The 25,210-nt window shown below is 37.9% G+C and overlaps 1 protein-coding gene across 1 annotated transcript in view; it reads right to left on the bottom strand.

Annotated features, from left to right (window-relative positions):
* NBEA (neurobeachin) overlaps positions 1–25,210 on the bottom strand; it is a 928,080-nt gene that overhangs the window by 681,610 nt on the left and 221,260 nt on the right. Inside the window, exon 17 of the mRNA XM_006083617.3 lies at positions 24,465–24,557. Coding sequence (XP_006083679.1) covers positions 24,465–24,557 — 93 coding nt within the window. The remainder of the gene's footprint in view (positions 1–24,464; positions 24,558–25,210) is intronic.

Below are 25,210 nucleotides of genomic sequence, written 5' to 3'. Positions count from 1 at the left end.
GTCGTTCGACCCCTAAAGGGGTCGCAACCCACAGGTTGAGAACCGCTGTCTTAGAGTATGTGCATTTTCACCTATTTGACAATTATTAGTGTTCTCCAATGTGATTATATGAATTATACAATTATACCAGTGATTTGAAAGGTTTTCTTATGCACATCCTTACCAACATTTGATATTGTCAAGATTTTAAAGTTTACCATCCAAATAGGCATTAAATGAAACTTTTTTTATCTGCAAATTTAATTAAATTTATGGGGATGACACTGGTTAATAAGATTATGTAGGGTTCAAGTGTATATTTCTATGAAACATGACCTGTGTGTATACTGTATTGTATGCCCACCACACAAAGTCAAATCACCTTCCATCACCATATATTTGCCCCCCTTTACCTTTCACTATGTCCAAACTCCTTTTCCCTCTTCTAACTACAATACCATTGTCTGTGCCTATTAGTTTTTGTTTGTGTGTTTTTCTTGCTTGTTCATTTGTTAAAGTTTTATATCCTATATGATTGAAGGACCTATATACTGAATACTACAAGCATTATTAAAAGAGATTGAAAAAGATGCAATGAAATGTAAACATGTTCCAAATTCATAGATTGGAAGAATCAATTAGTTAAAATGTCCATATGACCCAAATTAATATACAAATTTAATGAAATACCCCTCAAAACCCCAGTAACATGTTTTATAGAAAGAGAACAAAAAAGTCATCAGATTTATATGGAAACACAAAAGACCCCAAATAACAAAAGCAATTCTAAGAAAAAGAACCAAGCCAGAGGTATCATGCTACCTAACTTCAAATTATTCTACAGAGCAATCATAATAAGAATAGCATGGTATTGGCAGAAAAACAGTAACACAGACTAATGGAACAGAATTGAGAGTCCAGAAATAGACTCACATGTACATGGGTAAATACTTTTGACAAAGGAGCAAAAAATGTACAATGGAGAAAAGAAAGGCCCTGCAATGAACAGTGCTGTGAAAATACTTGCACTTTCTTGATTTCAATTGAAGTTGAGTATCTTTCCATATATTTCCTGCTGTTTTAGGTTTCCCCTCCCGTGAATCAACTGTTTGTATTATTCATGCTCCTAAAGTTTTTTTTTATTTGTTCCCATAATCTTTGATATATTCAAGATACAAATCCATTGTATTCTAGATAAACCATAAATATCTTCTTTCACTCTGTAGCTTGTCTTTTCACTTTTTTACATATTTAACTTTTTTTAAATTTTCTTTCCCCAAAGGAAAGAATAGGCAGATCACCAAGAAAGGAACTAAATGAAACAGAGGCATGCAATATGTCAGAAAAAGAATTCAGAGAAATGGTCATACAGTTCATATACCAGATGGACGAGAAAATCAACAACCTATGCAAGAATCAAGAGGAAATCAATAATGATATAACTACAATCAAAAACACGATGAAAGGTTTCAACAGTAGACTAGGAGAAGTGGAGGACAGAATTAGTGAGTTAGAAAATAAGGTACAGAAAGAAGTCCAATCTGAACAACATTAGAGAAAAAATATTAAAATAGGAAAGCCTAAGGGAGCTTTGGGACAACATGAAATGAAGTAACTTAAATATAATAGGGGTGCCAGTAGGACAAGAAGAGCAGAAAGGATTAGAGAACCCATTTGAAGAAATAATGATAGAAAACTTCCCAACAAACTGCTCAACCTAGAAGAAATGGACATATTCAATCAGGAAGAATAAAAAAATCTGAATAGGCTGAAAACTATGGAAGAAATTGAAGCGGTAATCAAAAACCTTTCAATAAACAAAAGCCCTGGACCAGACAGCTTCAAGGGGAGGTTTATCAATCATTCAAAGTAGAACTGAAACCTATCCTCTTCAGACAATTCCAAAAAAATTCAAGAGGACGGAACATTTCCAATGTCTTTCTATGAAGTCAGCATTAGCCTAATCCCAAAACCAGGTAAAGACAATACAAAAAAAGGGAATTACAGGCCAATATCCCTGATGAATATAGATGCCAAAATTCTCAACAAAATTCTAGCAAATCGGATCCAGCATTACATTAGAAAGATCATACACCATAAGCAAGCAGGATTTATTCCAGGGATGCAAGGATGGCACAGTATCCGCAAATCAATAAACGTGATACACCACGTAAACAAATTGAGAGATAAAAACCATTTAATCATATCAATTGATGCAGAATAAGCATTTGACAAAATCCACCACTCTTTCTTGATAAAAACTCTCAGCAAGGTGGGAAATGAAGGATCATACCTCAACAAAATAAAAGGCATATGTCACACACCTACAGCCAACATTATACTTAATGGGCAAATACTAAAACTATTTCCCCTAAGAACAGGAACAAGACAGGGATGACCACTCTCACCACTTCTGTTTGATAGTATTGGAAGTACTAGCCATAGCAATCACACAAGAAGAAGAAATAAAAGGCATACAAATTGGAAAAGAAGTAAAATTGTCATTATTCAAAGATGACATGATATTGTACATAAGAAACCCCAAAGACTCCATCAAAAAAACTAGTAGGATTAATAAATGAATTTGGCAATGTAGCAGGATAAAAAATTAACACCCAGAAATCAATGGCTTTTTTATACACCGACTAGAGGCCCAGTGCACAAAATTCGTGCATGGGGCAGGTGGGGGGGGGGGTTCCTCAGCCCAGCCTGCACCTTCTCCAATCCGGGACCCCTCGGGGGATGTCCAACTGCTTCTTACAATCCGGGACCGCTGGTTCCTAACCACTCGCCTGCCTGCCTGACTGATCACCCCTAACCCGTCTGCCTGCCTGCCAGATCGCCCCTAACCAACTCTGCCTCCCTGCCTGATCGTCCCTACCTGCTCCCCTGCTGGCCTGATCACCCCTAACCGCCTCTGCCTTGCCCTGTACCCAGGACCGGGGCTTCCCTCCCTCTGGCCAGCCACAGGCATCCAGGACCCAGGCCTGCTTTGCCCGGGCAGGCTGCAGTCACAGAAGACCATGGGCAGGTGAGTTTGCCTGGGCTGCAGCCACAACCGCCTGGGACCGTGGGGCGGGTGGCTTGTCCTCTCCTGGGCCAGGCCACAGGCGCAGGCGCAGTCGCTGGTGCCGGGACCACAGGGAATGCAGCTTGTCCCTTTCCTGCGTGCAAAGTGCAGGCACAGCCGCTGGTGCCCGGGACCGCAGGGCGGAAACATGTCCCTCTCCCTGGCCACAGCCCCAGCCACTGGTAAACGGGACCACGGGGCATGCTGCTTGTCCCTCTCCCAGGGTGCAGGTGCAGCTGCTGGCACCCAGAACCGCAGGGCAGGCGACTTGTCCCTCTCCAGGGCCAGAGCCCCAGCCACTGGTGCCCAGGACCGCAGGGCATGCGGCTTGTCCCTCTCCTGGGCCGCAGGCACAGGTGCAACTGCTGGTGCCTGGGACCACAGGGCAGGCAGCTTGTCCCTCTCCCGGGCCGCAGAATGGCTGGTCACCATTCCTCTCTCACAAGCTCATTTGTGCCTGGCTGGTCTCCATTCCTCTCTCGCGAGCTCATTTATACCTGGCTGGTCCCCATTCCTCTCTCGCAAGTTCATTTGTGCCTGGCTGATCCCCATTCCTCTCTCACAAGCTCATTTGTACCTGGCTGGTTCCCATTCCTCTCTCCCCAGTGTTGAATGTCCGAGCAGTTACGGCGTGATGGTGTGAGGGCATGGTGATGTGAGGTCGTGACGACGATTTCCATATTAGCTCTTTATTATATAGGATAATGAGTTCACAGAAAGAGAAACAAAAAAAAATCCCATTTACAATTGCAACAAAAAAATTAAGATACCTAGGAATAAATTTAACCAATGAGGTAATGGATCTATACTCAGAAAATTACAGGATGCTGAAAAAAGAGATAGAGGAAGACATAAACAAATGGAAGAATATACCTTGTTCATGGATTAATAGAATAAACATCATTCAAATGTCCATCATACCCAAAGCAATCTATAAATTCAGTGCAATACTCATTAAAATACCAACGGCATATTTGACAGACCTAGAATGAACTCTCCAAAAATTCATCTGGAATAAAAATGATCCCAAATAGCTGCAGAAATCCTGAGAAAGAATAACAATGTTGGTGGGATCACAATACCAGATGAGATATCAAGCTGTATTACAAAGCCACTGTTCTCAAAACTGCCTGGTACTGGCACAAGAACAGACATATAGACCATGGATAACAACAGAGAACCCAGAGATCGACGCAAGCCATTATGCTCAATTAATATTTGACAAAGGAGGCAAGAACATACAAGGGAGTCAAGACAGTCTCTTCAATAAATGGTGTTGGGAAAATTGGACAGATACATGCAAAAAAATGAAACTAGACCAACAACTTACACCATACACAAAAAGTGAACTCAAAATGGATAAAAGACTTAAGTGTAAGACAGGAAGCCATAAAAATCTTAGAAGACTCCATAGGCAGCAAAATAGCAGACATATGTCGTAGCAATATTTTTACCAATACAGCACCTAGGGCAATGGAAACTAAGGAGAAAATAAACAAATGGGACTACATCAAAATAAAAAGCTTCTGCACAGCAAAATAAACCATCAAAAAAACAAGAAGAAAGCCCACTGCATGGGAGAACATATTTGCCAATGTTATCTTTGATAAGAGTTTAATCTCCAACATTTACAGGGAACTCATAAAACTTAACAAAAGAAATATAAACAATCCAATCAAAAACTTGGCAAAGGACCTAAATAGACACTTTTCGAAAGAGGACATACAGAAAGCCAAGAGACATATGAAAACATGTTCAAAGTCACTAATATCCAAGAGATGCAAATCAAAATAACAATCAGGTTCCATCTCATACCTGTCAGAATGGCTATCATCAACAAATCAACAAACAACAAGTGCTGGATGCTGAGAAAAAGGAACCCTCATGCACTGCTGGTGGGAATGCAGACTGGTGCAGCCACTGTGGAAAACAGTATGGTGTTTCCTCAAAATATTAAAAATGGAACTTCCAAAGCCCACTGCATGGGAGAACATATTTGCCAATGTTATCACCGATAAGGGTTTAATCTCCAACATTTATAGGGAACTCATACAACTTAACAAAAGGAATTTAAACAATCCAATCAAAAAATGGGTGAAGGACCTAAATAGACACTTTTCAAAAGAGGACATTCAGAAAGCCAAGAGACATATGAAAACATGCTCAAAGTCACTAATCATCCGAGAAATGCAAATCAAAACAACAATGAGGTACCATCTCACACCTGTCAGGCTGGCTATCATCAACAAATCAACAAACGACAAGTGCTGGAGAGGATGTGGGGAAAAAGGAACACTCGTGCACTGCTGGTGGGAATGCAGACTGGTGCAGCCACTATGGAAGACAGTATGGAGTTTCCTCAAAAAACTAAAAATGGAACTCCCATTTGACCCCGTGATCCCACTTCTAGGAATATATCCCAAGAAAACAGAAACACCACTCAGAAAGGATATATGCACCCCTATGTTCATAGCAGCACAATTTACCATAGCTAAGATCTGGAAGCAGCCTAAGTGCCCATCAGTAGATGAATGGATTAGAAAACTGTGGTACATCTACACGATGGAGTACTATGCTGCTGTAAAAAAAGAAGGAATTCTTACCATTTGCAACAGCATGGATAGAACTGGAGAGCATTATACTAACTGAAATAAGCCAGTCAGAGAAAGATAAATATCACATGATCTCACTCATTTGTGGAATATAAAGAACACCATAAAATGATGAAAAAAATAGATACAGAGACAAAGAATCATTGAACAGACTGTCAAACTTCAGCGGGAAGGCAGGGGAGGGTTGGGGGTGGATAAGAGATCAACCAAAGGACTTGTGTGCGTGCATATAAGCATAACCAATGGACACAGACACTAAGGAGGCGAGGGCATGTGCCAGGGGGTGGGGGAAGGCCAGGGGAGGTCAACGGGGGAAAAATTGAGACATATGTACTACTATTTGTAATATTTTAAACAATAAAAAAAATTTAAAAATTAAACTTTTTTATTTTAATGGTCAAATTCCTCAACTTTTTCCTGGATGATTTGGCTGCTTATTGTTTCAGAAACATTTCCTTTATCCAAGACGATGACACTATTATCCTACATTTTCTAAAAGTTTTAAATTTTGCTTTCAAAATTTTATTACCTTTATTGAGATATAAGATACATAACATAAATTCACAAATTTTATATATTTACTAGAGTCCCAGTGCACGGATTCATGCATTGGTGGGTCCCTCGGCCTGGCCTGCACCCTCTTGAAATCTGGGACCCCTTGGGTGATGTCGGACTGCCAGTTTCGGCCCGTTCCCTGCAGGCCAGGCTGAGGAACTGCACTGGTGAATGAATCCGTGCACTAGGCCTCTACTATGCATATAAGATCTTTGGTTAATCTCTTCCTGCTCTCCCCCTGCCCCCCTTCAATGAGATTCATCAGTCTGTTCCATGTTTCTATGCCTGTGCACTGAGCATCTCCCCCTTGTGGTTAGTGCATGTCACAGCAACTGGCTGAACAGTCAAATGGTTGGACACTTAGCATATTAGCTTTTATATATATAGATAATTCAGTACTTTCTTTCAATCCTTAGAGTATTACATAATTTGCACAAGCATCACTATCCCATTTAAAACAATTTAATCACCCTACAAAGATCCCTTGTGCCCATTTGAAGTTAATCCCAACTCCCATTGCTAGTCCCACATAACCACTAATCTGAATTCTGGATATTTCATATATAAGTAATCATATAATATACAGTCTTTCCCATCTGGCTTTTAACATTTGGCATTATGTATTTAGGACTCACTCATTAACGTTATAGCATACGTCACTGGTTTTATTTTAATTGTGCAATATTATTCCATTTTGTGGATATATGGTATTTTGTTTATCCATTCTCCAATTGATGCATTTTGAATTCTTTCCAGTTTTGGCCTATTATCGATAGTGATACTAAGAATATTCATGCATAAGTCTACTATGAACTTAGTGTGTCATTTCTTTTGGGTAGATACATAATCATGGATATGCCAAGATGTATGATATGTGTTAGATATTTAAAGTCATACGAAATTCCTTTCAAACATGGTTAGAGCATTTTACATTCCCATGCATGAGGATTCAATAAATTGTTATATTTGTGGTTTTGCTTCTCTTCAAATCAAACTAATATTCCATTTTTATTTTATTCTATTTTAATCCAAGGGTCCTTTAGAAGTGTGTTACTTACTATCCAAATATCTAGCAGTTTCTGAAATCTCTTTCTATTGCTGATTTCTAAATTAATTCTGCTGTGGTCAAAGAACATATTTTGTTTTATCTCAATTATTTTAGGCTTACTCAAACTTGTTTGATGTTTTATTGCCCAAACCCTAATATACCGGTATCCTGGAAAATGCAACATATGCACTTGAAAAAAATTCTGCTGTCTTTAGGTGGATTGTCCTATAAATGTCAATGAATTGTTCAATACAACCTTGAACCCAGGTAGTAAAAATAGGCTTTCATTAATATTATTGTAAAGAATGCTTTTAAGATTACATTCCTAAATAGGACTATGGTACACTTAGGGTAGTTATATGTTATCAGGTTAAAAAATGACTATTTGAAACTTCCTAAAAATTTTTATGACAAACAAGAACTGCATTTTATTAAATAGTTTATACCACTATAATTATATAGCTATTCTTTAATGTGTTAATAAGTAGATATTAGAAGTTATCCTGATGTTAAACTACCCTACATTCAGCATGAAACTGAGAAACTGGGGCAGAGGGGAGGTAGGGCAAACCATTTTTCTCCTTTTAATCTAAATATTGATGGCTATAAATTTCATCCAATGCCGCTTAGACCAACTGTCAGAAGTGTAAACACAAAATTTTCAATATCTTTTGATTCTAAGTATTTTATAATTTGCACAATAATTTTTGTTATAAGTTATTTAAAATATATGTATTTCCATTATCATAGTTTGATTTTTTAATTTTATTTTTTTATTAATTAAATTAAATGGGGTGACATTGCTAATAAGATGATATAGATTTCAAGTGAACATTTCCATGATACATGATCGGTATATTGCATTGTGTGCCCACCACCAACAGACAAATCATTTCTCGTCACCATATATTTGGCTGCCTTTACCCTTTACTACCTATCCCCTGCACCCCGCCACTTCCCTCAGCTAACCAACATACTGTTGTTTGTGCTTATGAGTTTCCCTTTTTATCACTGATTTGTTTAATTACACTGTGAGTGAGAAGTCATCTGGATGATAATAATTTATTTAAATTTATGGAGACAATTTTATGGAGACAGGGATGAGTGGTTGCTCCCATATCAGGAGCAGCTGCTCAGAGGGCGGGTCCACAGCTGCTTGGCTGACTGGAATGAGCAACACTCCCACAGTGGCTGATCTCCACAGGCCATGCCCCACCAGTGCATAGATGATGTGCACTGGGCCTCTAGTCCTAATATATAAAAAGCCAGGTGCCGTCATGACCTAAACGACCGGATGGACGACCGAACAGCAGGCTAGGGAGCTGAGGGAGCGGGAGCTGTGGGCCCTGGCCACCTGTGGCATGGCAGCAGGAGAGAGCAGTGGGCCCGGTGGCTTAATTTGAATACTTTTTACAGTTTTGTTTGTGTTGGAGAAAATGTATATGCTAATCAACGCACTGGATTTTTTTTTTCAAATTTATACTGTTTTCTTATTGCTCTTTTAAAAGAAGGAACCTGTTAAACCATTGTGATTTATCTTCTAAATTTAGCCAATTTTGTCACCTATGTTGTTAAGGGCATGCGCATTTGAAATTGTTTTATCTTCCTGGTGACTGTACCTTTATCATTAAACTAGAGGCCTAGGGCAGGCCAAGCGACCCCACCGGTTCACGATCGGGGATGGGGAAGGACGCAGGAGGTTAGCCAGCCAGGGAGAAACTGCGGGAGGGCTCCAGGGAGTGTCCAGCCCATCTCTCTCAGTACCCGATTGGCCAGACCCCAGCAACAAGCTAACCTACCAGTCAGAGCATTTGCCCCTGGTGGTCAGTGCACTTCATAGCAACTAGTCAACCAGTCGACTGTCTGCCCCCTGGTGGTCAGTGCATGTCATAGTGAACAGTTAAGTGGCCTTAGCATATCAAGCTTTCATCAGTTGAACGGATGATCAGAGGACTGGACACTTAGCATATTAGGCTTTTATTATATATTATGGTATCTCTCTTTAGCCTCAATAACTTATTTGTCTTAAAGTTTATTTTGGTTTATTTCAATATTGGTCTACCAGTTTTTATTACTTAGTATTTAAAATAATACTTTTATTGGGTTAAAAAACAAAATAAACAAACTCATCGGCACAAACTCAGACACACTTGATGATTGCCAGATGAGAGGGGAGTTGGGAGAATGGTTGAAAAAGGTGAAGGAATAATGATGTATAAATTGCCAGTTACAAAAACAATACTGGAACATAAAATATAGCAAAGGAAACAGAGTCAATAATATTCCAATAACTACGCATGGTGTCAGATGAGTACCAGACTTAATGAGGTGATCGCTTTATAAATTATACTAGAGGCCCGGTGCACAAAATTCATGCACTGGAGGGGTGTCCCTCAGCCCAGCCTGCATCCTCTCCAATCTAGGACCTTTCAGAGGATGTCCGATTGCCGGTTTAGACCTGATCTCGCGGGACCTAAACCGGCAGTCAGACATCCCTCTCACAATCCGGGACTGCTGATTCCTAACCACTTGCCTGCCTGCCTGCCTGCCTGCCTGCCTAATTGCCCCTAACCACTTCTGCCTGCCAGCCTGATTGCCCCCTAACCGCTCCCCTGCCATTCCAATTGATGCCTAACTGCTCCCCTGCTGGCCTAATTGCTCTCACCTGCCCTCCTCTGCTAGCCTGGCTGCCTCCAACTGCCCTCTCCAGGGAGGGTCCGGGGTGCAGGTGAATGGGATTCCTGGCTGGCAGATTGCTGACAGCAAGCTGTCCAAAAGCTTATTCTGCGAGGAATGGGGCTCCCTCCACACTCCTGTCAGGGTCCGGTTTGAAGGCTGGCCACACCCCTGATCACTCGAGATCCAGAGTTCCATTGTGCCCCAGCCGGTTAGGGCCCACACCTCCCTCCCGCCGACACGCCCCGGGCCCACTGCTCCCTCCCGCTGTCATGCCACAGGTGGCCAGGGCCCACAGCTCCCGCTCCCTCAGCTCCCTAGCCTGCTGTTCGGTCATCCATCCGGTCGTTTAGGTCATGACGGCACCTGGCTTTTTATATATTAGGACTAGAGGCCCAGTGCACTGGTGGGGGGCGTGGCCGGTGGAGATCAGCCCACTGTGGGAGTGTTGCTCATTCCGGTCAGCCAAGCAGCTGTGGACCTGCCCTCTGAGCAGCTGCTCCTGATATGGGAGCAACCACTCATCCCTGTCAGACAAGCGGTGCTCCCACTGTGGGAGCGCACTGTGTTGAGCGTCTGCCTCCTGGTGCACAGCGCACATCACAGCAACTGGTCAACCGGCTGTTCCACTGTAAAGGTCACTGGGCTTTTATATCCTATATAATAAAGAGGTAATATGCAAATTAACCCTCACGCCCTCACAAGATGGCTGCCTACGACCAGGCTGACAGAGGCGTTAGTGAGGGACGAACAAATGACTGAACAAGCAGGCTGTGTGAGGCGACCAGGCTGGCAGGGGGCTGAGGGATGACCAAACGACTGAACAGCAGGCTGCGTGGGTTGACCAGGCCAGCGGGGGAGCTGTGAGGGGTGACAAGGCCGGCAGGGGGGGCAGTTGTGGGCAACCAGGCCAGCAGGGAGGGCAGTTGGGGGCAACCAGGCTGACAGGGGCGTCATTAGGAGTGACTACGCTGGCAGAGGGGGGCAGTTCGAGGCGACCAGGCCAGCAGGGAGGGCAGTTGGAGGTGATTAGGCTGACAGGGGGGGCAGTGAGGGGTGACTAGGCCAGCAGGGGGGATCAGTTAAAGGCAACCAGGACGGCAGAGGGGGCAAGTTGTTGTCAACCAGGCCAGCAGGGGGGGCAGTAAGGGGTGACCAGGCCAGTGTTGGGGGCAGTTAGGAGCGACCAGGCTGGCAGGGAGGTGGCAGTTGGGGGCGACCTGGCCGGCAGTGGGGGGCAGTTAGGGGTGATCAGGCCGGCACCCAGAGGCAGTGAGGGGCGATCAGGCTGGAACGGGGGGGCAGTTAGGGGCGACCAGGCAGGCAGGCAGGTGAGTGATTAGGAGCCAGTGGTCTAGGATTGTGAGAGGGATCCCAGATTGGAGAGGGTGCAGGCTGGGCTGAGGGGACCCCCCACATGCATGATTTTGTGCACCGGGCCTCTAGTATATAGATAAATCTCTAGTAACTATGCTGTACACCTAAATCCAATACAGTATTATTTATCACCTGCAATTTTTTTAAAAATAAAAAATTTAAATGGTGACAATCAAAAGGTGCAGAGGGGTTTCACACCCAACTAATACCCTCTCTTATTTCCCCACTCCCCAAATAGGTAAACATTTTTCTTTTTTTTTTTTCTTATTTGCCTATCAGCTTCCCCCTTCCACACACCCTTTAAAATTGATTTTATTTTTTAGGGTAGTCTAGGGGTTTGGCAAAATTGAGCAGAGAGTACAAAGAGAGTTCCCATATATACCCTGAACTCACACATTCCATGTACTCATGCTTCCACTCACTATCAACATCCCCCACCAGCGTGGTACATATGTTACAGTGTCCTATCAACTTTTTTTTCACCCTCTTTCCAGTTTTTAAGGTGTAAAGTATCATGCTTTGATATATATATGTATATTATTAAATGATGACCACAGTAAGTTTAATGAACATCCATCACCTTGCATAGTAAGAATTTCCTTTTCTTGTGATAAAAACTTTAAAAATCCACTCTTTAGCAACTTTCAAATATACAATACAGTATTCTTTTTCTTTTATTATATTTTTACTGTTTTCATAGAGAGGAAGGGAGAGGGAGAGAGAGATAGAAACATCAATGATGAGAGATAATCATCTAACTCCTGCATGCTCCCTTCTGGGAATCCAGCGCATAACCCAGGCATGTGCCCTGAATGGTATTGGAACAGTGGCCTCAATCACTAAACCACACTGGCCAGACTACAATACAGTATTCTTAACTGTAGTCACCATGCTGAACATTATATCCCCAGAACTTATTTACCTTATAACTCACAGCTCGTATCTTTTGACTGCATTCACACATTTCTACCACACCCCACTTACTGTCATCTGGAAATGACTTTTTATATTCTCTGTTTCTATGAATTTGGTTTCTTTGCTTTCCATATATAAGTGAAATCATACAGTGTTTGTTTTTCTCTGTCTGCCTTATTTCACTTAGCATAGTACCCCAAGATCCATCATAAATAGCAGGATTTCCTTAGTCTTTAGGCCTGAATAATATTCCACTTTTATATGGAGATATCTGTACCTTCAAGCTCATTGCAGCATTATTTACAAATAGCCAAGAAATATAAACAACCTAAGTGGCCATCAATGGATGAATGTATAAAAAAAAAATGTAGACAACTAAGTTGTTCACTCCATTATTTATTAAGTAAAGTATCCTTTCCCCCACTGTATATTCTTGGCTCCTTTGTCATGTAATTGACCAAATATGCATGGGTTTATTTCTGGATCTGTTCTGTTCCACTGATCTGTGTCTGTTTGTATTTATGCAATACCACACTGTTTCATTACTATAGCTTTGTAATATATAGGAAGTGGTGAAAGGTTTACAGTTGTTCACATGGTAAATAATACAATAATTCATAAATAATACAAGAATAAATTCTGTTTCACGTAGTCACAACTCTAAACCTATTTTTATCACACCCTATAGTTTAAAATCATGAAAAATGAAGGCTGTCTTATTCCTTCTCAAGACAGCTTTGGCTATTTGGAGCCTTTTGTGATTGCATACAAATTTTAGGATTGTTTGTTCTATTTAAAATGCCATTGCAAGTTTGAAAGGAATTACATTCAATCTGTGGATCATTTTAGGTAGTATGAACATGTTAACAACAGTTCATCTATCTATGAAAATAGAGTATCTTTCCATTTATTTGCATCTTCTTCAAATTTCTTATCCAATTTTTATAGCTTTCAGTGTACACATCATTTACTCCCTTGGTTAAATTTATTCCTCAGCATTTTGCTCTATGAAACCATTCATTCTTTCTCCATATCTCTCAGCTTCATTTCCTAGTTTTCAACTCTTGTTTCCTCTTTTAGTGCTATATTCTAGGTCATTACTTCATTTCTAACTTCAAGTTCACCAATTATTTCTTAAGTGTTATGAATCTATTTAATATGTCCATGGAGTTGTTAATTTTAATCACTAACCTTTCACTCCAAAAGCTACATTTGATAATTTTTTAAGCTTCATAGTTTCTTTTAATATTACCTTGATTCTTAAGAATAATTTCTCCTATTATGATTAATCTTCATTTTTTGGCATATGAGGATTTCCTGTTTGTGTGGTCAGCTATACTTCTAAAATAAGGCATGGCTTATTTTATCCAGCATTTCTAAGTTTTTAGTAGTACAAAGTGTTTCAGGATATCATGTTTTGCTCATTATTTTTCTCCAATAATTCATATTCGTCACACACTCAATCACCTGTTTTCTACAATTTTATCTTTTCTCTCACTTTGTATTTTTGATAAACACTTTTAGATCTTCCACCACACTATTTGAGTGAATTGCAGTTAGGCTAAAGAAGCAGAATATGACCTTGGTGCCCTACTTGAACCTCAAATCCTGTTTTGTTTTTAAAATATGTATTTTTATTTTTTTATTGATTTCAGAGAGAAAAGGAGGAGAGAAAGAGAAACATCAATGATGAGAGAGAATCACTGATGAGCTGCCTCCTGCACACCCCCTACTGGGGATCAAGCCCACAACCCAGGCATGTGGCCCTGTCTGGAATCGAACCTGGGACCCTTCAATCCGCAGGCCAACACTCTATCCACTGAGCCAAACCAGCTAGGGCTCAAATCCTGTTTTTAAAAATAAAATTCAAAGGTACCACCATAGCCTTCACCACTAGTTATATTTCATTGAGTGCATAGTTTGATGATTCTTTCTTTTCTTCTGTCTCTGGATGCTAGGCCCCCTTAGTGAGTTATTTCAATTTTACACAATTCAAGTCAGATCTCACTGTTGTAAATGTTACATGATGGGATCCCTGCGGGTGTGTTAAGGCAAAAGGCCCTGTAAACACAGTGACCGGCAGTATAAAACTTAGCCTGCTGTAAACCCTGGAGCCAACATGCTAGCACTCCAATATCACTTGACGGTTAGGGAAGATTCATCCCATCATTTCAGGTACATCACAGCTTCTTTTTGGTGTCACTTACACAGAAGCTAACAATAACATTCCTGGGGAAGGGAAGGAAGTAGAGGAGACAAACTGGGGACCAGAGATCTCTGAGAGTAAAACACCTCTCAAGATTTTCTGTTTTAGTCTTTACCTTAGCCCTCTACCATACTTCTTCAGCTGCTTGTGATTCCCATGGGAGAGAAAATTCCTCACCAGTTGTCTTGTTTTCTTTGCTACTACCCCAATTGAACACCAAAACTCTTTCGTACCGAGGAGCACACAGGAACCAACATTTGCCTTAAGAGAGCCAAACAGCTTGGAGTTGAGAGTAGGTGGGAAGAAAGCTTCATCACAACTGTCATACTCCCAGAATCTACATCATTACTTTTTTGTTAATAGATAACTGGCTGTGCCAAAATACTGAACTAATTTCAACTAGTCCAAAAATAAACAAACAAACAAACCATTAAGTTAAACAAGTGTCTACATAGGCCTAAAACTAACAAATACAGACAGCAAGTTGATTCATTTAACAATCAACGATACATTTTATTTATTTATTTTTTATTGATTTTAAGAGAGAAAGGAGGGGAGAGGGAGAGAAAGAGAAACATCAGTGTAAGAGCATAACATTGATTGGTTACCTCCTGCACATCCCTTACCAGGGATCGAGTCTACAACCCAGGTATGTCCTCTGACCTGGAATCAAACCGCACATGGGATGATGCCCAACCAACTGAGCCACACAGGCCAGAGCAACAATACATTTTATAGTGTGATCATATTAAAGAATTCACCCAGAAATTACAGTGTTTGTAGTTAAGACTTTAGACAAATATATTTGGTTGAGAATTTTTATTTCCTCTGTGAAATTTCAATAACATGTGTTTTAAATTGTTATAAAACAAAATAATCATAGCTATATTATGATAGAGCATTTTAAATTTATTTTTAAAAATTTTCAATTACAGTTGACATACAATATTAAAATAGTTTCAGGTATAGAACACAGTGATTAGACATTTATATAACTTACAAAATGACCACCCCAAAGTCCAGTACACTCCTGACACCATACACAGTTACTACAATATTACTGACTACATCCTTTACGCCATACTTTGCATCCCTGAGACTATTTTGTAACTACCAATTTGTACTTGATAATCCTTTGACCTTTTTCACACAATCCCCCCAAACCACTCTCATATGGCAGCCATTCATTTGTTCTCTGTATCTATAGGTCTGCTTCTATCTTGTATTTTTGCTTGTGTTGTTTTTTATATTCTACATATAGTAAAATAATATAGCATTTGTCTTTCTATATCTGACTTACTTCACTTAGAATAATAAATACCCTCTAGATCCCATCCATGTTGTTGCAAATGGCAAAATGTCATTATTTTTTTATGGCTGAGTAATATATATGTACCACTCCTTCTTTAGCCAGTCATCTATCAATGGATACTTGGGTTGTGCCATATCTTGGCTATAAATAATGATGCAATGAAGACAGGAGTGCATGGATCTTTTGAATTGCTGTTTTGAATTTCTTCCTGTAAATACCCAGAAGTAGAATTGCTGGGTCATATGATAGTTTTATTTTTAATTTATTTGATCAATCTCCATATTGTTTTCCATAGCACCTGAAGCAATTTACAATCCCATCTACAGTGCACAAGGGTTCTTTTTGGCCCACATCCTCCCCAACAATTAGTGTTTGTTGATTTATTGATGATAGCCATTGTGAGATATGTAAGGCAATACCTAACTGTGGTTTTAATTTCCATTTCCCTGATGACTAGTAACTTTGAGCATTTTTCCATATGTCTTTTCATCATCTGTAGGTCCCTTTTGGAGAAAGTCCTACTTATTTCCTCTGCCCATTTTTTTAATTGTACTGTTTGGATTTTTTGGTGTTAAGTTGTATCAGTTCCTTATATATTTTGGGTATTAACCGCTAGTGCATGCATCATTGGCGAATATTTTCTCCCATTCTGTAGGATGGCTTTTCATTTTTTTGATGATATTCATCACTATGCAAAACTTTTTAGTTTCATATACTTCCCCTTGTTTATTTTTCATTTTGTTTCCCTTGACCAAGAAGACATATCCTAAAACATATTACTGAGAGCAATGACAAAGAGTATATTGCTTATGATTTCTATTAGAAGTTTTATGGTTTGGGGTTTACTTTTAAGCCTTTAATCCATTTTGAGTTTATTCTTGCATATGGTGTAAAAAAGTGGTCTGGTTTATTTTTTTGCACGTTTACCATTTATTAAAGAGACTGTCTATAACTCCATTGTGTATTATTGCCTACTTTGTCATACATTAACTGATTATAAAGGTGTGGCTTTATTTATCTATTTTGTCCCAATAATCTATATGTCTGTTTTTAGGCCAATACCATGCTGTTTTTATTACTATGGTCTTGTAGTATAGTTTGATATCAGGAAGTATGATTCCTCCAACTTTGCTCTTCTTTCCCAAGACTAGTGTGAATATTTGGGATCTTTTATAGATCCACATAAATTTTTGGAATATTTGTTCTACTTATGTGAAATATACTATTGGTACCTTGATAGGAATTGCATTGAATCTATAGAATTGCTTTAGGTAGTACGGACATTTTAGCTATGTTAATCCTTCCTATCCATGAGCATGATATTCTTCCATTTGTACCTTTTTCAATTTCTTTCTTCAATATCTTATAGTTTTCTAAGTACAGGTTTTTTACCACCTTCCTTAAATTTATTCCTAGGTATTTTATTCTTTTTGATGCAGTTATAAATGGGCTTTTCTCAATATCTGGTAGTTTATTGGTGATTTCTAAATATATATATAGTATCCTGCAACTATACTGAAACCATTTATTAGTTCTAATGCGTTTTTGGTGAAATCTTTAGAATTCTCTCTCTATAGTATATCATCTCCAAATAATGGCTGTTTTATTTATTCCTTTAAATTCTAATGCCTTTTATTTATTTTCTGATTGCTGTTGCTAGGTGATGAAAGTGTACATCCTAGTTTTGCCCCTCATCTTAAAGAAAAAGCTTTCAACTTTTCACCACTGAGTATGATATTGGCTGCATATGTCATATATAGCCTTTATAATATTGAGGCATGTTCACTACAGCCCCACTTTCCTATGAGTTTTTACTGTATACAGATGTTGGATATAGTAAAATACTTTTTCTGAATCTACTGACATGAGTGCATGATTTTTATACTTCATTTTGTTAATGAGGTATATCCCATTAATTGACTTGCGGATATTGTACCAACCTTGCATCCTAGAAATAATTCTCACTTGACTATGGTGTATATGCTTTTTAATATATTGATGAATCTGAATTGCTAATATTTTGTTGAGAATTTTTCCATCTACTATGTTCATCAGGGATAATGGCCTCTCTCTTCTCCTTTTGGTACCCCTATGATGCGAATGCTGATATGCTTGATGTTGCCACAGAGGCCCCTTCCTCTATCCTCATTTTTTTAAAATTCTTTTTCTTTTCCCGTGTTGACTAAATGTTTTCTGCTACTTTGTCTTCCAGATTATTGACTAGAAACTCTACTCCATGTGATATACTGATTTCCTCTAATATATCCTTCATTTCAGTATTATTCATTCCTGACTGTACTTTTATATGTTTCTCTTTTTTTATTTTTAGTCTCTATGTTGGAATTCTCACTGAGTTCATCTATTATTTCGCTAAATTCACTGAGAATCCTTGTAACCAGTGCTTTCAAATCTGTATTAGGTACACTGCCTGCCTTCATTTCATTTAATTCTTTTTCTGGAGTTTTGTCTTGTTCTTTCATTTGAGACATGTTTCTTTGTCTCCTCATTTTGGCTGCATCCCTGTGTTCATTTCTATGTATTAAATATATATATCTGTTATTTCTCTCAGGCTCAGCAAACTGACTATATATAGTAGGTTTCCAGTGGGGCTCAGTAGCACAGTCTCCCTGATCACCTGAGCTGGTGCTCCAGAAGTGTCCCTTGTGTGGGTTCTATGTGCCGTCCTGTTGTAAGTAAGCCTTGATTGTTGTTGGCACATCAGTGGGCAGAACTGACCTTCAAGCTTACTGGTTGTGAGGGCTACTATAGTGGACGAGATGTTCTGTGGGTGCTGACCTGATAAGTAGGAGTCACTTTAACAGGGTTCGGTGCCAATGGAATCTGCCTTTTAGATGTGTCATTTGTGGACCTGGGTGGTAGTGTTATAGTGTAGTAAAATGCCAGCCACCATGTGGTGTTGTAGTGGAGCCTCTGGGAGGGCTACAGTGCAATCTAATGTCAGCTGCCACTTGTGTCCACCTTGGGGCTGCTTGGTAAGAGCTAGAAAGTGATCTGTATTTGGTTGCCACTTGTGCTGGTCTTGGAGGCACTTCTGAGAGGCGATGCTATGAATCAAGGCCATCTGCCACTAGTACAGAGCTTTGGGCCCTTTGGTGGGTACCATGATGTGACCTGAGACCAGCTGCCACTTTTGCTAAGCTTGTCACTGCTTAGTTGAAGTTCTGTTCCATGCTAAGGCTGGCTGCCATTTATGCAAGGCTTGGGACCACTTGGTGGAATCTACAACGCAAGCTGAGACTAGTTGCCACTTTGTGCTTGGCTTGGAGCTGCTTAGCAAGAAAGAGGTAGAGGGCATGGCCAGGCTAACTGTTGCTTCTTTGGGATTTGTGGACCTTTAAAAGATTTTGGGAAAGTCTGCAGCATGAGCCCAGGCAGACTGCTGGTATGGAAAAGCCATTGAAAGAGGTTTCAACCCAGTGTATGAGTTGTGTGGGGCCAGGTCTCAGGAAATCACCAACACAAGGTGAACAAGTTAGCTCAGATTTGATCCCAGCTTGAGCCTGCAAGCTTGGTGGGGGGAAAGTTCGATAAAGTAATAATGATGCCTGACAGCACTTCTGTCCCTGAAGAAAGCTGCCCTAACCCCTGCCTCTCCAGCCTTCACGCTGAAGTTAATCAATTCAGTTCCTTCCTGTATTTATGTTTCTGGTGCTTTTCAAGCTGCTGCCTCTGAACTGAAGCTTAAAATGAGTGAGTTTGTGAGTGAGAGGCCATATGTGGGCCCCCAAAAGAATCAACTTGGTCTCTAACAGCCCTCAAACTTACTCAGATGCTATCCCTGCTGGTTTTCAGTCAGACGATAATGAAGATTCCTCTTCCCAACACTGCTTGTCTGGTCTGAAGAGCTACATTTGGGGCTGGGACCACTCATTTCTCAGGTGAAAACAATGCAGCCAATATACCTCTTCTGATTCTTACTCACCACACTGTGGGTGTGTGACCTCTCTGTTCTATGTCTCCATCTCTCCTACCAGTCTCCAAAGTGGCTTCTTTGTCTTCTTATAGAAATTCATTTCAGTTAGTCCTCAGGTGGTTTCAGTAATGGCTGTTCTATAATATAGTTGTGATTTTGATACAGTTGTGGGAGGTAGAGGGCACAGAGATCACCTACTCTGTCATCTTGACCCTGTAGCTTTAGAATTTGGACATTTTGAACATGTATTTGAGCCATTTCTTAGAATTCTGTTTTGAGGATAACCATAATCAGGCCATCTCCCTGAAGCAACATTTAATTTTAATAGTTAAGCATATATCCAAGTTAGGGCTCTAAATTTTACATACATGTATTTTGTTTTGGAAACTTTTACATTTTATAGAAAGTTAAACAACAGTACAGAGTGTTCCTACCTAGTAGTCACCCAACTTCTTCATAACATAGTACACATGTGAAAACTAAGAAATCAACAGAGGTATAATATTATCAACTAACCTACAGATTTTATTCATATTTCAACAGTTTTCCTTCATGTGCTCTTTCTATTCAGGATCCAATACATGATAGCAGCTTTCATTTAATCATCATATATCCTTACTAACTAGTATACTCCTTTGATCTGTGGGAACACCCTGTTATTTGTTTGCCATGCCCTTCAACAGTTTTGAGGAGGACTGGTCAAATGTTTTATAGAATGTATCTCAAAATTTGGGGTTGTATGAGGCTTTCTCTGGATTATATTAGGGTTATTTATTTTTTAGAACAGCGGTTCTCAACCTGTGGGTCGCGACCCCTTTGGGGGTTGAATGACCCTTTCACAGGGGTCGCCTAAATACATCCTGAATATCAGATATTTACATTACAATTCATAACAGTAGCAAAATTATAGTTATGAAGTAGCAACGAAAATAATTTTATGGTTGGGGGTCACCACAACATGAGGAACTGTATTAAAGGGTCGTGGTATTAAGAAGGTTGAGAACCACTGTTTTAGAAGAATAACACAAAGGTAAAGTATATGACTGTTGATATTACCCTATCAATAGTGAAAATCACTGCCAGGTTTTATTATTCTTTGAAAGAAAGCAGTAAATTTATCCAATACTCATGAAGGGAAGACTTAAGTTCCATCTCCAGGTGGGAGAATTTGTAGCATATATTATTTGGAACAAACTTCTCAATTGTAATGATAGATGCCAAAACTATTTCTAGTTCAGTTAACAATTACAGTATATGATTATCTCACAACCTGTATTCCAGGCACTTGACATAAATTATATACTATCTATTACAAAGGACCAACCCACACAGACATCAGTTTAGCTTCATTTCTGAACCCCAGTCAGATTCTCTGTTAGACAATCAATTCCTCAATATATAACTAAGATGCTGAGTTTAGGTAATATCTCATTTTTTAGCAGTTTTAAAGGTTATTCTTTATAGATTTTTAGGTATGTAATAAAACCACCTATAAGTAATGATACCTATTTTCTCCTCCCTAATAATTGGGTGTTGTATTTGTTTCAAATCTTGAACAAGTAATGATTAGATTATTGTATGAATGCTGCCAATATTTCACATTTATTTGATATCAACTATTTAAGATCAATATTTTATCATACATAAGAAATGTTCTGATTTTATCAGAACTATATGTTAAATTGTACCTATTACATTTTTGCTAACTATTCAAATTATCACATGGCAGTATACTATAATTAACCACTTTATATCTGCTCTCACTTAGTCTAAAACCAAATGAGGAAGCAGAGTGGTTTTATTCATTTATAGAACAAAAAATGAGCTTCAAGGATGTTTTCAAGACCACTAAAAAGATATATAGCTAGGTCTATATATATAGATATATAGATATATAGATATATAGATATATTATAATGTTTTAAACTTATTTTCTAAAACTTCTGTAATTTCAGTGTGTATTTTCACTTCGACACAAATATTGTTTAATAAATTTTAAATTTCTAAGTAGATTTTTTGGTTCCAGACTTTGTTACTATGTTCTAATGTTATTGCATATTAATAAGATAATCTTAATCTTTCCTGTTTTGTTTCTGTCTTGAAAATTTTCTCTAATGTCTACTACATCACTTCAAATTTTTATATCTGCTCCTTGGACACTTAAAGTCGTATTCCTCACTAACAAGACACAGAGTTCAAACTATATTAATTAGATTTATGTTATTATTTATATTACTTTCTCTCTACACTTGTTTTGAACCAAGATCAATAAATTAAAGTTTGTTTTAATGTTTAAACTTAGTATTTGTCTACTTCCCCTTTCATTTCTGTTTCATGAAGGTTTCACCCTTTGATAATTTAAAGTATCCATCTTTATATTGTTTGTTGCTTTTTGTCTTTTAGAATTTTTCCACTATTAAGTCATGATTACTTCTTTTTATCATTTGTATTTATGTGGTATACCTTTACTCATCCTTTTATTTTCAGCATTTCTCTAATTCACTTTGATTTTAGGATGTTTCTTGAATATAGAACTGTAATTTTTCTCTTTAATATTTTGAAAGCTTCATAGTTTTATTGAACTGCTTATCTTTGTAACTATAAAGGAATCAGAGGTCCTCTATATGTTTACAAAGTGTATTTTCCTAATATAAGCAATGATAATCATATTTATTCTTAATTTTTCCTCTCTTCTGTCATCAAATTTAGCCAATAGTCCTATATTTCTACTATTTCATTTGTCAGCTTACATGGGTATCATTTGACTCTTTGAATCTACTTCGCTTTCTATATTTCCTCAGTCGTTTCCCAATTTATTATAATTGTACCATTTCTAAATTATTAGATGATATAAAAAGTAAATTCTGGTCTGCAACTCTAATTCGAACATTTGTTTTAATCTTTGTTTTACTGTTAAATTAATGCATTGCTCTCCAATAGTCCTTAGCTGTAGTCTGCCTAACTGGCTGGACTTCATTTCCTGCCCCCAAAATTTCCTAAAGTATTATTCAGAAAAACACAATTACTTGTAGTTAAAAATTGTTTGTCAGCACCCTTTTTACTTCAAGTATCCTTTGTCTCACATTTTCTTCATTTCAATACCTTATGGTTGGTGCTTTACGTTACCTGTATTGAAGGTTGTTGTAGAAAAGTTAAGGCAAGACTCAATATATTTTTTCTCCTTATTTGCAAACTGCAAAGTATTCTTTACTTACATTTAAATCCAATAGTATACTTTTGTGCCGATCATTCAAGAAATTTTCCCTGATAAACAGTATGACCTTTGGTACAGATGGCAAAATCTTGTATTAGGATTTCACTCAATTACAGCTGTATATATTTGTTTAGTCCAGTGTCCCAATTTTCTTACTTGAAAACGCCATTTATGCTATTGTTGGAACTTCTGCGCTTTCTACGTCTATAATTTTCTCTGTAATCCTTGGTATAATCTTATTAATACATATTATTTGCTCTGTTTCCAATTTTATCTTCCCTGTATCTTAGTATGCTATCCACACAATTAATTTTCCTTGAGCTTCTTCTGATTTCATTTTTATTTGTGTGAAAGTTTTTTTCTTTTAATTTTTCCCCAAAGTTATGTAAGCTCGTGGTTCAATACTTCCATGTTATCCTACCATTTCTTCCAACTTCTTGAAATTCTGTTTAGTAGTTGTCCTTCCTCAGAAGCAAATAATTTATTTCTTATTTTTTTAACTTATGGTAAAATTTCTAATCACAATTATGTACTCAATAGCAATTTTTTCACATTTCTATATTTTTAAATGTGCTTTCTTTACAAGTTTTAAGAGATGCATCTTGGTTAGAATCTTTTATTAATATCTCCTAATCAATTTCTTTAAATAAGCAACCCTTTTCTCTTAATATTAAAGTACGTATGTTTCTCACTTTCTGTAATCTATATACTGTTCCCTCATAAATGGGTAACTCTTTCCTACCATCTGGTTTCACTGAATCAGTCTTCATATCATTGCTATCTTTATTCTCCCATACTTAACTATTGTTTTGATACCAAAACGAAAATAATATCTTTTACCTGGATTTTGTGCAGTTTTCATCAGTGTTATCAGTAAACTCTTGGTAAATTTAAACACTAAAAAGAACTGCCAACAGTAAGGTTCTAAGAGGAATCCTACGTAGCAATATTTCAATAAAAGCACTAATTTTGGGTGGCTCATTTGCATAGAAAATGGATTTAAAAAAAGAGTAATCATGCAGTGGTCAAAACAGTATAAAAAAACTTATACCAGCAGGTGACTTTTAAAGTAGCTGACTTCTGGACTTTGGGGAAAAAAGATATTTTAGGAGTTTTAAATCACAAAACTGATCAATAAGCCCAATGCCAGTAAAGCCCAATGTAACAAATAATAAAATCTGACTTAGCATGTAAGCAAAGAAATAGCTCTAAGGAAATTTCAATATACATGATATTCCCTGTGTCAAGTAAATTTTCATTGAAATCTTATCCATATGTGCTTTACTTTATTTGATGAAATATTTTATTATTATCCTTAAAATGAACAATATTTTTCAGCAAGCATATAGGAATACACTATGTTACTGAAATTGTGATCTTTGTTCTATAATCTACTATTAATAAATATTGTTTTATAAAACATTTTTGCAACTTTTACCATAAGAAGCTATTTTCCATTGTAAGATTATTCCAGTCAGATTGCATGTAAAATTAGATACAAAAGGAGTAAAAATACAATTTCAGTAGACATTTCTATTAATTCATTATAAAAAAACTTCTACTTACTTGTGACCTAAATGCTTCAGAAAGTATCCCAAAACCTTCAGAGCTTGAACCCAAATACTTTCACTTTTTGAAGCCAATAATTTGTAGATTACTCTAAAAATATAAAAACCAATGATCTTTTAAACTTGTACAAATACTGAAAATATAAGTACTGTATCCTTTACAATTAAACGACACATACATAAAAAATAAAATACTACTCAGGATTTCAAATTCTTGGAAAAAAGAAAAAATTAGCACATTTTATTAATTTTTATTTAAACTTGACCTTCAAAAATATATTAACAAAAAACTATGTGTCACTTGTTTACATAATTACTTTACAATCTTCATAAATAAAGTTAATCTTCAAAGTCCTTTACTTTGTCCTCTTGCTCTAAAACATTTTTCATCTATATTATTGCCATTGCACTGCCTTTGCCCTAACTCATCATCCCTAACACTGATGAATAAAATAATTGCTCTAATGATCTCACTACAATTTTGTCCCTCTCCAAATCTTTTCCACACAGTTGACTATATTTTACAAAATGGAAATCTGAGCAAATAAGTTCCCCATTAAAAATTCGTTAATTTTCATCAACAACAGAACAAAATCTAAATTTAGCATTCTATGGACCTTCCAATCCTGGCCATTATTCTAGCTCTTGATCCTAAACTCATTAATTTTCTTGTGCTCTCTTTGGCTGAATTATACCATACTCTCATTTTCCTGCAAAAAACAAGTTGCTCTTCCCACTTCTTGA

This window comes from Myotis lucifugus, unplaced genomic scaffold (assembly GCF_000147115.1).
Source record: "Myotis lucifugus unplaced genomic scaffold, Myoluc2.0 scaffold_7, whole genome shotgun sequence".
Taxonomy (NCBI): Eukaryota; Metazoa; Chordata; class Mammalia; order Chiroptera; family Vespertilionidae; genus Myotis; species Myotis lucifugus.
Note: the sequence above shows the minus strand (reverse complement) of the source record. Positions and strands in the feature narration are given on the sequence as shown.